The following is a 14,522-nucleotide window of genomic DNA, read 5'->3' as shown; positions in this document are numbered from 1 at the left end:
AAAATGAAGGGGTAGATCTAGATGAGCTCTTACAACCCTACTTATAATCCCTCAATCTCCAAATCTAGGATTCTATAAATTGGAAAGTATCTTCCTGCTTCAATCTATGATCTTATAATGGTTTGAGGGTAGTGGAGTGAACCATAGCTCTGAGGCATTAGTAATTCCCCAAGATTGGGACCCTCAAGGATTGAATAACAATTTTGAAAAATTTGGGAAAATAAAACTTGGGACAGGATGTAGCCTCTTGGTTGTTGGCGCTCTTTAGTGTACCTGCTTCTCAGACTTTAGGAATGAGCTGGATTCCTCTCTCTTTTGCTGCCATTATCCTAACTTCGTCTACATTCTTATAGCCCCAGCTGGGGCAGGTGGAAGGGTGGAGAAGGGATGTGAAGTGACATAAAGTCATAAACATAAAGGCCATAAACATGGCCTCTATCTTAAGGAGTTCCAGTGACTCCATTTTATGGAAGGTCAAGGAGGGAGGGGATGACCAGATCTCTTCACTGTACTAGAATATTTTTGTTGTAAAGAGTTGGAGGTGGGACTTCAGCTGAGATTTGTTATTATTTTGATTATTCAATAAATAGAATCATGGGATCACGGGTGTTGAACTTAAGGGACTTTTGAGGCTAGCGTTGGGAAACTCTTGGCGTAGGTACTTTCTCCACCAGCAACAGATCTCAAGTTAGATAGTTGCCTGAGACGCAGAGAGGTTTAGTGACTTGCTCACAGTCATGCAGTAATAATTTAAATGTTGTGGCAGGCACATCCAGATATTTCCTGCCCCAAGCCCAACAGCTTATTCACTATATCTCACTGCTCTTCCAGTGCTATAATGGGGAGAGGTGAACTGAATTAGTCCTGGACTGAGGAGTAATGAGACTCAGCTTTCAGTCCTTCTTCTGCCGCTAACTTGGCTTAATAGTCTCATGTTTCCAGCTCTCAGTTTCCTTATCTATAGAATAAAGAGAGTGGTCCTGCTTATCTCTAGTTTCCATTCCTGTTTTGTGATGACTCCAGACAACACAAGGGCTGTAATTAAGCCTCAGCCTTGCTGGCATTGTTTTTGGACTTGAATGTCTTTGAGGTTCAAAGATAGCACCAGAAGGAGTTTCCAGAAAGAGGTTACTAGGACAAATCTAAAGTAGAGTCAAAGAGGACCCTTCAGACTGTGAGAGATGAGGATGTGGCAATAGGGGACAGAATAGAAGAAGGGAGGTCCTGGAAAGATGATATTTGATGAAAAACCTGGCCATCTTGCATTCCACTGTTAAATTCACCTTCCTCGAAGATCAATCTGACTGTATCATTGCTCTTGCCTGGGATCTTTTCTCCCTCCTTTCTTTGGGCCTCATTTTTAAAAAATCTGTAAAATAATGGATTGGATGATTTAACAAATCGGTAGGCATTTATTAAACTCCTATGATGTTCCAGGCACTGTGCAGGGATGCAAAGAAAATAAAAGTTCCTAGCAGAACCAAGAGAACATTGTATACATTAACAGCAACATTGTTAGAAGATTAATTGTAAATGACTAAGTTATTTGGAATATTGGCAATTCAGATCAACTACAAAGGACCTATAAGAACTGATAACTAGAATGGTTTTAAGTCCATCCATCCATCTAGTCATCCATCCACACATCTATCCATCTGTCTGTCCATTCGTCTGCCTGCCTCTATCTATCATTTACGTATATGTTCATGCATATCTATGTATCTATCATCTATTTATGTATATCTATGTATCTATCATCTATGTATGTATCCATCCATGTATATCTATGTATCTATCATCTGTTTATGTATATCTATGTATCTATCATCTATCCATGTATATCTAGATGAGCTCTATGTATACCTATGTATCTATCATCTATGTATGTATCTATCCATGTATATCTATGTATCTATCCAAGTATATCTATATATCTATCATCTATGTATGTATCCATCCATGTATATCTATGTATCTATCCAAGTATATCTATACATCTTTCATCTATCTATGTATCTATCCATGTATATCTATGTATCTATCATCTCTGTGTACCTATCTCTCTATCTATGTCCAATGGTGGCCTTCTCTAGTATGAGGTGGGGAGGAAGGGAAACAGTTTGGAACTTAAAATGTGACCAAAAATAAACAAACACACAAATAAATAAATAAATGCTATGGAAAATGCCACCTCCAACCCAGTCCCTCAAGGAACGTACATTCTATTGAAGAATAGAAAGTGTGCGTGTACATATATATACACCATATACATACATATATGTATATTCACACATATACATGTATGCACACTTACAGAAGTAGATGACCTCACGGGTTCCTTCTGGCTCTGAATCTATGATCTCATGATCCCTCTACAACTATCCAGATCCTCCCTGTCCTTTCAACTCCAGCTTTAGTCCCAGCTCTTCCTTGCAGCCTTCCTTAAACATCCCAGCTGCGAGCCGGCAGGCTGTCCTCTATAGGAGAAAACACTTAAAAGTTAGAACTATCTCAGGGTAAATGGGATGCTGCTACTAGGCCCCTCCCACCCCCTTTGAAGGACATCCTCCAGCAAAGGCTAGATGACCACGATACAGAAGTTGTAGTGGGGATTCCTCTCCTCTTCAGGAAAGGTTTGGACTAGATCATCAGGAAAGCCCTGTACAGCTCTGGGAACCTGTGATCCTGGGGTCAGAATGGCTTTATCACTTCTCGTCTTTACCCATCCTTTGGCACTGAGCACCTCCTGCCTTTCTTGTTAGTTATTTGTTCCTAAGACTAGATGCTAAGATCCTGGATGATAGGGATTGTGTCTTATCCATCTTTGCTTTCCCTTGGCTGCTGAGCACAGAATATGTGCAATAAATACTCATTATTTAATTGGTGCATGACACCAGATCTCCTCCTGAGTCTAAGACATGCCACCTTCCTTGTTAATTTATAGAACTGTGACAGGTTTCTAGAATCAAAGCAGCCAATCAACAAACATTTATTAAGCACCCAATAAGGGACTGCCTCACTTTATTATTGGTACCCACAACACTTAGCACAATGCCTGGCATGAAGAAAGTTCTTAAAAAAAACACTTATTGACTGACTTACTGACTAATCTATGCCAGGCACTGAGCCAGGTGCTGGGGTTCAAATATAAAAGTGAGACCTCTGAGAGCTTACATTCTGGAAACTATAAGAAGATCATCACTCAGTAGTCATCATCAGCCTAGCAGCCTTCTAGTGGGGTCTCCCCTTCTGCATTCTCAGTGGCACAGAGGAGAGGGACCCCGAAATTCAAACCCTTCCTCCCTGGTGGCTCCTTTCTCAACTTAAATCATTCACTTGACAGTGGTACCAATGATTGCTTTCTTCTCTCAAGACTCCCTGAGATTCCTCCTTGGGTTGCCTTTGGCAGCTGGCTAAGGCACTAGGTCTCTGGGCTCTCTTAAAATTCCTCCCAAGCCAATATTCCTAGTAACTTGGGGGAATCTGCTTCTTGGTTCCCATTAGTTGAGTTTTAGGACAGGCCTGGGGTCATCTAGTCCCCATTGAAGATTGCCTTCTTCCTTTGAAAACATGATTTGGGTGAGCATAGGGGGAGTTCACATACACATACACACACACATGCACACACAGACATGCACACTCACACAGAGGATGGAGGCAGTGGGGCGCCAGGGTTTCAGATGTGGCTTGCCTACGTCGATGGGCCCTCTGGAGACATCAGCCCAGGAGATACTGTTGCTACCTCCACAGCTCCTCAGGTGCAGTCAGGGCAGGATGCACTGGGCTTATTTTGATCTCCCATTCCACAGCTTTAATGAAGTTTGTCAGAGTCTCAAGGCCACAAGGTACATTGCTATGGAAATGAAAGATGGCTTGTAGCGACCAGAGTGAATTAGTTAAACCTAAATTTACCACTTATATTGGAGATAAAAAAGAATTCTCTGCCATTAAATTAGAACAGACTATGAACCAAAAGGTCTTTGTCCTAGTCCTAACTGTGCTACTTATAAGTTGTGTGACATTAGGCAGGTTGCTTTACTTTTCAGTCTCATTTTCTTCATCTGAAATATGGGAACAATGATACCTAATTAACTCAGTAAGCACTTAATTAGCATAATGGATAGATCCTGAGCCTGGAATCTTCCTAAGTTTAAATCCAGCTTACTGGCTGTGTGATCCTAGACAAGTCACTTAACCTCTGTCTGCATTTTCTCATCTGTAAAATGGGGCCAAATAGCACTTACCTCCCAGGGTTGTTGTGAGGATCAAATGAAGTAATATTTATAAAGTACTCTGCCAACTTTAAAGTGCTGTATAAATGCCAGCTGTTCTTATTATTAGTGAGCTGTGGCCATGAGTAAGTCATGTGACCTCTCTGAACCTCATTTTTCTCACCTGTAAAATATAAGCAATGATGCTTTTACTTTCTGCCTCACATGAAAAAAGTACTTTGAAAACCATGAAATACACACACATATATGTATATGTAAGATATATATATATATATATATATATATATATATATATATATATATATAGTGTATGTATATGTATATACTCACACACATACAGAAGAGAGAGAGAAGGTAGAAAGGAGAGAGAGAGAAAGAGAGAGAGAAAGAAAGGGTGAGAGAGAGAGAGCATGAGAAAGAAAATTAATCTCCATTGCATGGTAGGTAGAAGGCTAGCTTTGTAATCAGAAAGACCTAGATTCAAGTCTGGCCTCTGATGCATGCTAGCTACATGACCACGGGCAAGTTATTCAACCTCTCATTGTCCCTTCTTTAGAATATAATTCTGAGGAAATCTGGATAAAGCTTAGGTGTGGCTCTAGGTTTTTCCCAAAGTTGGTAACAGGTCCCCATTTCCTTCATAAGCACTGAATATGTGATATGGACATCAGATTTCGGAAGTATTTCTTTCCTCCACCACAGAAAATGCAAATGACTCATGGGAACCCATAAAAAAATGCAGAAACATATAGCTCTAAAATATCACATGAGATTCATTAGACTCCTCTTTGAAGATAAAGACACTTTTGGGAGACTTTGATATTTATGTTGTCTGTACTTTTGTATGGAGCTGTTGTCTCTTCCATTAGAATATGGTCTCCTTGTGTGTAGGGATAATTCCATTCATTGTGCTTGCATCTCCATTACCTCACACAGTGCTTGGCACATTAACAAGTGTTTCATACATATTTGTTTGTTGATTGACTAAAACTGTGTTCAGTCATTTGAAGGGCTGTCATGTGGAAGAGGGATTGATTGTATTATTTGGCTGCAGAGCACAACATCAGGAGCAAAGGGTAGAAGTTACAAAGAGGTAAAATGGAGACTTGATGTCCCAAACAACTTCCTTTCAATTAGAGTTGTGCAATGGGCTGCCTCTGGAGGTGGTGGGTTCTTCTTTCTTGAGGTCTTTATGAAGAAGGTGGATGACTCTGTGTCTACAGTTAAATAGAGAATTCCTTTATGTATGGATTGGAATATAGAAGTTATACAGAACAGAAGTTCCTTCCAACTATCAAATTCTGTGATCTGATACAATAACCATATCTGACAATACATAGAGTATTCAGTGCCAGTAGTATCCCATTCCTCTGCCATGGGGGAGGTGGCATGTTTCATTATGCATTCTCTGGACATTTCGTTGGCTTTTCCATTACGCAGGGTGTTAGACATTCTTTTGGTGTTCTGTCTTTTACGTTGTTGTAGTCACTGCATATCTTGTTCTCTGGTTCTGCCAATTCCTCTCTTTACCAGTTCATATCAATCTGCCTATGTTTCTCTGAATTCCTTATTTCATCATTTCTTAATGCACAATAATATCCATGTACTGTAGTTTTTCAGCAACTCCCCAATTTCAAATTCTTTGCTACTACAGTTTATAGCCATCGATTTGATATATATTAGAACTTTATTTCTGTATTGATTTCAGTGGAGTGTACATTTAGTAGTGGGATCACTTTGTCCAAGGTAGGGGCAGTTTAGTCACTTAACTTGTATAGTGACAAAATCCAGAACAAATGACCTACTTCATAGCTCCACCAACAGTACATGAGTGTTCCTGTCTTCTCACAGTCCCTCTAACATTAATTATTCCATATTTTGTCATCTTTGCCAATTTACATGGTGCGAGGTGAAACCTCAAGAGTTGTTTTATAGCTAAATGTTTCGAGATAGTCCAAAAACTAAGATTTTCAGCAGCCCCTGTCCTTTTCTTCCATCACTTTGTTACTATTACTTCATAAGTAGAAGAAGATTGCCCAGGGACTGAGGGTCATTTCACATATCTCATTGTTGGTAGTCAAAGCCAAATAATTAATCACCAACTGGCCAACCCACTGATAACAAATCTTCCTGTATTTAGTTATGCTGCTTCACAAAAAGCAGATGTACTTGAATATGCTACATTGGGAAATTAGGTTCCTTCACCTTTGAGGACTTCAAGGGACTTGATGGTCATTAGTTGAAGATGCTATAGGTCAATTTTAGGTTGGATTAGGTGGCTTCTAGAGTTCCTTCAAACTGAGATTGTGTTGCAATCCATGTAAAGCAGTGTCTCTCCTCTCCTAATCCTGGGGGTTAATCCTATAAGGTCAATTTCTCTCTTTGGCCCATTGTCCTCTTTCTAGAGTAAAATTCTGGTGTAATCTGGATAAAGTTTAGGTTTTAGGTTTTCCCCAAAGTGGGTAACAGGGTCCCCAACTCCTGAATAATGGGAACCACCGTTCTTTTTCCTAGCACAAAAAATGTATTAAAGGACTCAAAAGAACCCATAAAAACATAGAGACACATAATGCCCTCGAATATAACATTATATCCATTAGATTTCTCCTTGAAAGTAAAGACACTTTCTGGGATTATTGGACAAATAATCCTCATTCACCTCAGTATTGCACCATCCTCTGTCCCCACCTTGATCTACTTTTAGTTCTCTAGCTGCAGGTTAATCTTTTTCCTTGTCAAAATTGCAGGCTGTTGAAATCTTTTCCCTCTGGAAGTTTTATGTCTGACATTCAAACTCAGGAACTTTCTATCTCTTGGGAACTCTAAAACTTGGGAACTCTCAAATTTAGGATTATCCATGAGGTAATCCATAAGGCTTTTAATATCTTTTCTCAGAATTGCTCATCTCTGACCCATTCTCAGAAAAAGAAACAGAAGGCAAGGCAGCCAGGAAACGGGGCCAGGAACTTGTCTGTGAGATTCACTTGGGCAAGCACCAGCTGCAAGGTGCTTACTGTGTTCTTCTCCTGTCAGTCGCTGTTTTCTGCCAGGGTTGGGGATATGGGGAAGTAGTACTGAGGAAGAGAGAAATCACCTTCCTCCTCTGATCTGGAAGTCCAAGTGTGAACAAATGGGAAAGAGAAATATAGTTGAACCATGTCTTGGAACAAGGGAAGGGGAGCAGCTCTCCTGACAAGAGTCCATCCTCCTGAGCCTCAGCTAATCAGCAAGGTTTACCTCCTAGAATCTCATCGAGTTAGTGTTAGGGTTAGGGGCAGAGAGAAATTCGTAAAATTGATCAAATTCTTTCTCTGTACTCTTTCTTGGTGACTTCATCAACTCCCATGGGTTCACTTATCTCTATGTAGATGACTCCAAAATCTATATAACCAGCCCTAGCCTCTATTCTGACAGGCCCGTATCTCTAGCAGCCTGCTGGACATTTTACGTGGATGTTCCAGGGGCATCGCAAGTTCATTTCTGTGTAAAAACTCATTATCTTTTCCCCTCAGTCCACCCCTCCTAACTAACCTATATCTTTTGAGGATGCCATCATTTTTCCAGATCTTCAGTCTCACTCCCTGCCCTCTCTCCACCCCTCTTTCCCCTCTCCCTGACCATCTAATCAGTTGTCTTCCAAGTCTTGTTGATTCTATCTCCCTATCTGACCCCTTCTTTCCAATTGTATCACAACCATTGTAGTTCTGGCCCTTGTCACCTCTTACCTGGGATTTTGCCAGAACCTCTTAATTGGTTTCCCTTCCTCCTTCTTCTCCCCTCCCCAATCCATCTTCTACACAGCTGCTATATTCCTAAAACATGGGTCTAACCATGTCATCTCTGGGTAAAAATCCCTTCAGCAACTCTCTGATACTTCTAGGCATTTAAAACTTTTCATGGTCTGTCTCTAGGCTCTCTTTCCAAGCTGAATTACACACCACTCCCCTCCAAGCACCCAATGTTCTAGTCAAACTTGCATGCTTACTGTCCGATCTACATGATATTCCATCTGTTGTTTCTCTGTCTTTGCTTGAATTGTGTCCCCTCCTTAACTCTTGATTGTGGGCTTCTCAGCTCCCTTCTAGATTCAGCTCAAGTATCACCTCCTTCATGAGGCCTTCCCTGAATCCCTCAGCTGTTATTGCCTTCCTTCATCCTGCAAAGTACCTTGTCCTGTATTTACCTTGTAATATTTTATATGTATATATTTGTGTTTGTGCTATTTCTCCCAGTAGAACAGAAGTTTTTGGAGGGCAGGAACTCTTTTGTTTTTGTCTCTGTTTCCAGCACCAAGGACAGCGCTTGTAATTTACTTGTTGGGTGAATGATAAGGGCCTCCCTTATCCCACCCTCCATTACAGTGATTTTTGAATCTATGGTTGAGACTATACATGGAGAATAAATTAAGATAATAGATACCATCATAATAAGTGAAAAATTCCTATTGGAAAATTCAAGGTCACATCCTACTTTCCCTCTGCTAATGCCCTTCTTTTTCTTCTCACAGGAAAATCTTATGCTTTCCATCTTACCCAAGCATGTGGCTGATGAGATGCTAAAGGACATGAAGAAAGATGAGAGCCAGAAGGACCAGCAACAGTTCAACACCATGTACATGTACCGCCATGAGAATGTCAGGTATTCCTGGTCCCAGCCCCTGACCCAGAGTGCCCTGGAAGATAGGCTTCCTGCTAGAGTGGACTCTGTTGATTGTTTAATAAGGCCCTCAAACACAGAAGAGTGCTGGAAGGGGAATAGAGATCGTCTGAGCTGGGGTACGGGAAGGGCTAGCACCTAGAATGATTCTCCCCAGGAACTTGAGAAACAATGCCCCCCTCCTTCCTATATTTAAGTGCTGCCATCATGGTATTGTACTATGGAAGGATTGCTAGACTTGAATGCAGGAGAGAACTGGGCTTGATTACTCCCACTGGTTCCTACTGACTGGGTGACAATGGGCCTCGTTGAGCCTCAGTTTCCTTTTCTGTAAAATGGACTCACTAATACCTAACTTACAGGAATACTGTAATACTGAGAATCACATGAAATAACATGAAAAGTGCCTTTGGGAAACATCAGAGACATATGAAAATGTCAGCTTTTTGTCACTAGGCCAAGAGGTAAAGGGAAAAATTGGAAGAAGCTCTTGGAATAGGGAGCATAGGAAGAGCTCAGTTTCCTATTGTGTCCCTTACTAGCTGTGTGAGTATGGACAAGTCATTAGCTTCTCTGTGCCTCAGTTTCTTCCTCATCCATAAAATAGAGGCGATTTTTCTTTGTCCTGCTTACTTCACAAGACAAGGCAAGTACATGCAAACTATAAAGCACTAGCAGATATAATCTATGGCATAATTATATGTCTTGGATAATTAGCTGAATCTGTCACTTTCTAGCTGGATTGTGGGAGAGGATTCTTTAGAACTGGGAGGGGAATAGATAACCTGCATGATTCTTTTTTTCTCTCCCATATTTTTTCTTCAATCAATCATCTTAGAGTGGGAAGTCAAGGGCTGGGGGAAGGATCTATATATGGATCATAACAGCTCATAATGGCTAGCTTTTCAGTAACTTTAAAGTTTGCAAAGTGAACATATAACATACATTATTTCCTTTGATCCTCAGAACAATTCTTTGAGGTAGGCACTATAACAATCCCAATTTTACAGATTCGGAAACTGAGTCTGGAAGCAGTTAAATGACTTGCCAAGAGTCAGACAGCTAAGTAAGGATTTGAACTCAGATCTTCCTATCTCCAACTTAGCTACCTTTGGAAAGCATTATAGTCCTGAATTAGCTATAAAGTGTCAATCAACCAATACATATTTATTGAAGTCCTACCATGTTCCAAGTACTATGTTAGGTGCTGAGAATACAGAGACAGAAACAGAGCAGCCCAGTCCTCAAGAAACTTGCATCTGATAGAGCTTTAAGTTAAGCCAAGCCCTTCATGACACTAAGCAGGCCTGTTCATTGGAAGGGTTGCCCTTTGGAGTGTCCGTGTTTAGTTTTTACTTCCTTTGGCTAATCCTTTCCTTTTTTTCCCCAGCATTCTGTTTGCTGACATCGTGGGTTTCACTCAGCTCTCTTCAGCCTGCAGTGCCCAGGAGTTGGTGAAGCTGCTCAATGAACTGTTTGCCCGCTTTGACAAGCTAGCAGCTGTAAGTATACTGCATCCTTCTCTCCTGTTTGCCGGTGTCCGGAGGGGTCTGGACCCAGACTAGTCTAGCTAGGTACTTCCACCTGTCCTATAGCTCTGTTTCCCCTGGACTAGGTAAAAGGAAAAAATTTCCCTGGCTTCCTTTAAGTTTTAACTAAAATTCCACCCTCTACAAGAAGCCTTCTCTAACATCTTAATTATTAATTATTTTAATAATAATTAATTAATATTAATAAAATTAATTAATGACCCCTCAATTAAATCTCTTTTAATTATTTCCTATTTATCCTGTCTATAGCTTGCTTTCTGTACATTTGTTTGCATGTTATCTCCCCCGTTTGACCTTAAGCTCCTTGAGGTCAGGAACTGTCTTTTGCCTCTTCTTGCATCCTCAGCAATTAGCACAGTGCCTAACACATAGCAGTTGCTTAATAAATGTTTATTAATTGAGTGAGGGAGTTAGTGGAATACAAAGACTGGTTTTTACCTATTTCAGAAATACCACCAGCTGCGTATCAAGATCCTGGGAGATTGTTACTACTGCATCTGTGGGCTGCCTGACTACCGGGAGGATCATGCTGTCTGCTCCATCCTCATGGGGCTCGCCATGGTGGATGCCATTTCGTAAGTGTGGGGCATGCCCCATCTTGTCCACTTCTCAAAAGAGTCTCATGTCCTTACTAATATGGGGCCTAAGGTCATCCCTAGATTGGAGGCCTTGAAAGACAGACTGATTCAGGCAGAAAATAAGTTTGTTAAGTTTGGCACAGAGCATTCATGATCCATAATACTAAGGAGGGACAGGTGGAGTCCAGAGAAGGCATTGATTGGTTGGTACTTCCTAGCTGAGCTTGGAAAATTGAATGCCCTTTGTGCTACCATCCACCAGAAGCCTTGAGCCTTCCCTGCAGTACATGAGATTTGATCTTCATTCAGTCAACAAGCATATATTAAGCCAAGTACTGTGCTAGGTACTGGGGATCCAAAGACAAAAACAAATAATCTCTGCCCCCCCCTCAAAAATGTGCATTACTTTGGGAGGAAACAACATGTAGACAAGTAATTCCATACATGAATATGATACATTATAATTGAAGAAATGTTAGGGATGGATACAGACAGAGGACATTAATTCAAATCTTGGTTCTCCCTGTGGTAGCCCGGAGACTTTGGCGAGTTGTATCATCTTTTAAGGCTTCAGTTTCCTTATCTTGACCTCTAAGGTCCTTTTCAGCTTCAGGTCTCATATGATCTATTGTAAGTCCTGTAAAATGTGTACAAAATATTTTATAAAGACATCACAAAATAAATGCCTCAACGCAATGGAAAATGGGATTTAAAATAGGTGCATTCATGGAAAAAAATAATATTAAAGTGTTCGTTGTTGAACTTGCTCCTCCCCGAGACTATTATACCTTAGGTAGCCACCAACCATCCCAGTCTTAATACTAGCAATAGAACATTGGCTTCTCCTTGTGTTGACCATGTATGACATTGATCTAGAGTGGCAGGCAATTAGCTTTTTGTGAACTACACCAAACTGAATTGGTTGCAGTAGGCTAGTGTTGGTTAACTGGCATATATTAGTAAGTTCCAGGATAAGACTATGATGCTCAATGGCATTTGGAAGCTCTAGTTCCCAAGTCTCTTTGAAGGACTTTTCTCCAGACTGGATTCACAAGTTATTGATTTTGAGTAAGAATCATCATCCTCCAGCCTGACATTTTTATCATGCTATTAACTTTTCAAAACGTTCTTACTTCTCTTGCTTTTGCTTAACATAGTGCTGGCACATAGCAAACATTTAATAAATGGTTATTTTCTCCCTTCTTTTCCTTTATATTATTTCATTTTGTCCTTACAACAACCACGTGAGGCACAAAACACAGGGTTTTTATTGTCTTTTTAGATTCATTTAAAATTTTTTTTTGAGTTCTGAATCCTCTTTCTCCCATCCACTCCTTCCCCATGCATTGAGAAGGTAAGAAATGTGGTAAGTGAAATCATGCAAAACATATTTCCATATTAGTCATGTTGCAAAAAAAAGTAAGGAAAATAAAGAAAGAGAAAAAATATACTTCAGTCTGCTTTCAGTTCTTTTTCTGGAGGTGGATAGCATTTTTCACCATAAGTCCTTTGGAATTAACTTGGATCATTGTATTGCTCAGAATGGCTAAGTTCATTCACAGGTGATCATTGTGCAGTATTGCTATTACTGTACACACTGTTCTCCTGCTTCTGCTCACTTCACTTTGCATCAGTTCATATAAGCCATCTCAGGTTTTTCTGAAACCATCCTACTTGTCATTTTTTATAGCACATTAGTATTCCATCACGATCATTTACTGAAACTCAATCAGTCATCCCATGATTTATGATCATCCCTTCAATTTCCCCTTCTTTACCATCACAAAAAAGCTGCTATAAATACTTTTGTACATCTAGATCTTTTTTATCTATTTGGGATACGAACTAATAGTGGTATTTCTGGGTCAAAGGTTATGCACAGTTTTATAACCCTTTGGGCATAGTTCCAAATTCCTCTCCAGAATGTTTGGACCAGTTCACAGCTCCTCAACAGTGCATTAATGTCTCAATTTTTCCACATCCCCTCCATTTGTTATTTTCCTTTTCTGTCATATTAGCCAATCTGAGTTGTTTTAATTAATCTCAGAGTTCTTTTAATTTGCATTTCTCTAATCAGTAGTGATTTAGAGCACTTTTTCATATGACTATAAATAGCTTGATTTCTTCTTCTGAAAATGCCCTATTCATGCCCCTTATCAATTGGGGAATGATGCATATTCTTATAATTTTGATCAGTTCTCTATATATTTTAGAAATGAGGCATTTATCAGAGAAACTTGTTGTATATTTTTCCCTCCATTTTCCTGCTTTACTTCTAATCTTGGCTACATTGGTTTTGTATATTCAAAAAACTTTTTAATTTTATGTAACCAAAATTATCCATTTCACTTTCTGTGATACTGCTATTTGTTGTTGATATGTTGTTTGGTCATAAATTCTTTCCTTATCCATAGATCTGTCAGAATTCTTTATGCTCCTCTAATTTGCCTAATATCATCTTTTATGTCTAAATCATGTACCCAATTTTGATCTTATCCTGGTATATAGTGTGTGTCTAAACTTAGTTGCTTCTAAACTACTTTCCAATTTTCCCAGCAATTTTTGTCAAATAGTCAGCTCTTGTTCTAAAAGCTTAGATCTCTGGGTTTATCAAACAATAGATTATTGTAGTCATTTACTACTGTGTATTGTGTACCCAGTCTATTCCACTGATCCCCCACTCCATTTCTTAGCCAGTACCAGATTTGATTACTGCTTTGTAAAACCATTTGAGATATTGTTCTGCTAGTCCACCTTCCTTCATATTTTTTAAATTGATTCCCTTGATATTCATTTTTCCAGATGAATGTTGTTATTGTTTTTTCTAGACCTATAAAATATTTTTGGTAGTTTTATTGGTAAGGCACTGAATGATTAAATTAATTTAGGTAGAATTGTCATTTTTATTACATTGGTTTGACTCACCCATGAGTAATTAATATTTCTCCAGTTGTTTAGATTTATATGTAAAAAGCATTTTGTAATTGTGTTCATGTGGTTTCTGGGTTTGTCTTGAGAGTATTTTATATTGTCTGTAATTATTTTAAATGGAATTTCTCTTTCCATCACTTGCTGCTGGACTTTATTAGTAATGTATAGAAATGCTGATTTATATGGGCTTATTTTATACTCTGCAACTTTGCTGAAATTATTAATTTTTTCACTAATTTTTTAGTTGATTCTCTGTGTATACATCATATTGTATGCAAAGAGTGATCATTTTATTTCCTCATTGCCTATTCCAATTCCTTTATCTTTTTTGTCTTCTCTTATTGCTATAACTAGCATTTCTAGTACAATAATGAATAATAGTGGGGATAATGGGCATTCTGTCTTCCCCCCTGGTCTTATTGGGAAGGGTTCTAACTTATCCCCATTACAAATAATGTTTGCTAATGGTTTAGATAGATAATATTTAACATTTTAAGGAAAGCTCAATTTATTCCTATGCTTTCTAGTGTTTTTAATAGGAATGAATATTATATTTTGTCAAAAGCTTCTTCTGC

At 39.2% G+C, this 14,522-nt stretch overlaps 1 protein-coding gene across 1 annotated transcript in view; it reads left to right on the top strand.

The window, feature by feature from the left end:
• Window positions 1–14,522, top strand: part of ADCY3 (adenylate cyclase 3) — a 126,275-nt gene that overhangs the window by 68,588 nt on the left and 43,165 nt on the right. Inside the window, exons 3-5 of the mRNA XM_072633875.1 lie at window positions 8,740–8,870; window positions 10,279–10,390; window positions 10,886–11,013. Coding sequence (XP_072489976.1) covers window positions 8,740–8,870; window positions 10,279–10,390; window positions 10,886–11,013 — 371 coding nt within the window. The remainder of the gene's footprint in view (window positions 1–8,739; window positions 8,871–10,278; window positions 10,391–10,885; window positions 11,014–14,522) is intronic.

Source organism: Notamacropus eugenii, chromosome 1 (assembly GCF_028372415.1).
Source record: "Notamacropus eugenii isolate mMacEug1 chromosome 1, mMacEug1.pri_v2, whole genome shotgun sequence".
NCBI classification, from domain to species: domain Eukaryota; kingdom Metazoa; phylum Chordata; class Mammalia; order Diprotodontia; family Macropodidae; genus Notamacropus; species Notamacropus eugenii.
The sequence above is the reverse complement of the archived record's forward strand: the minus strand, read 5'-3'. Positions and strand labels throughout refer to the sequence as shown.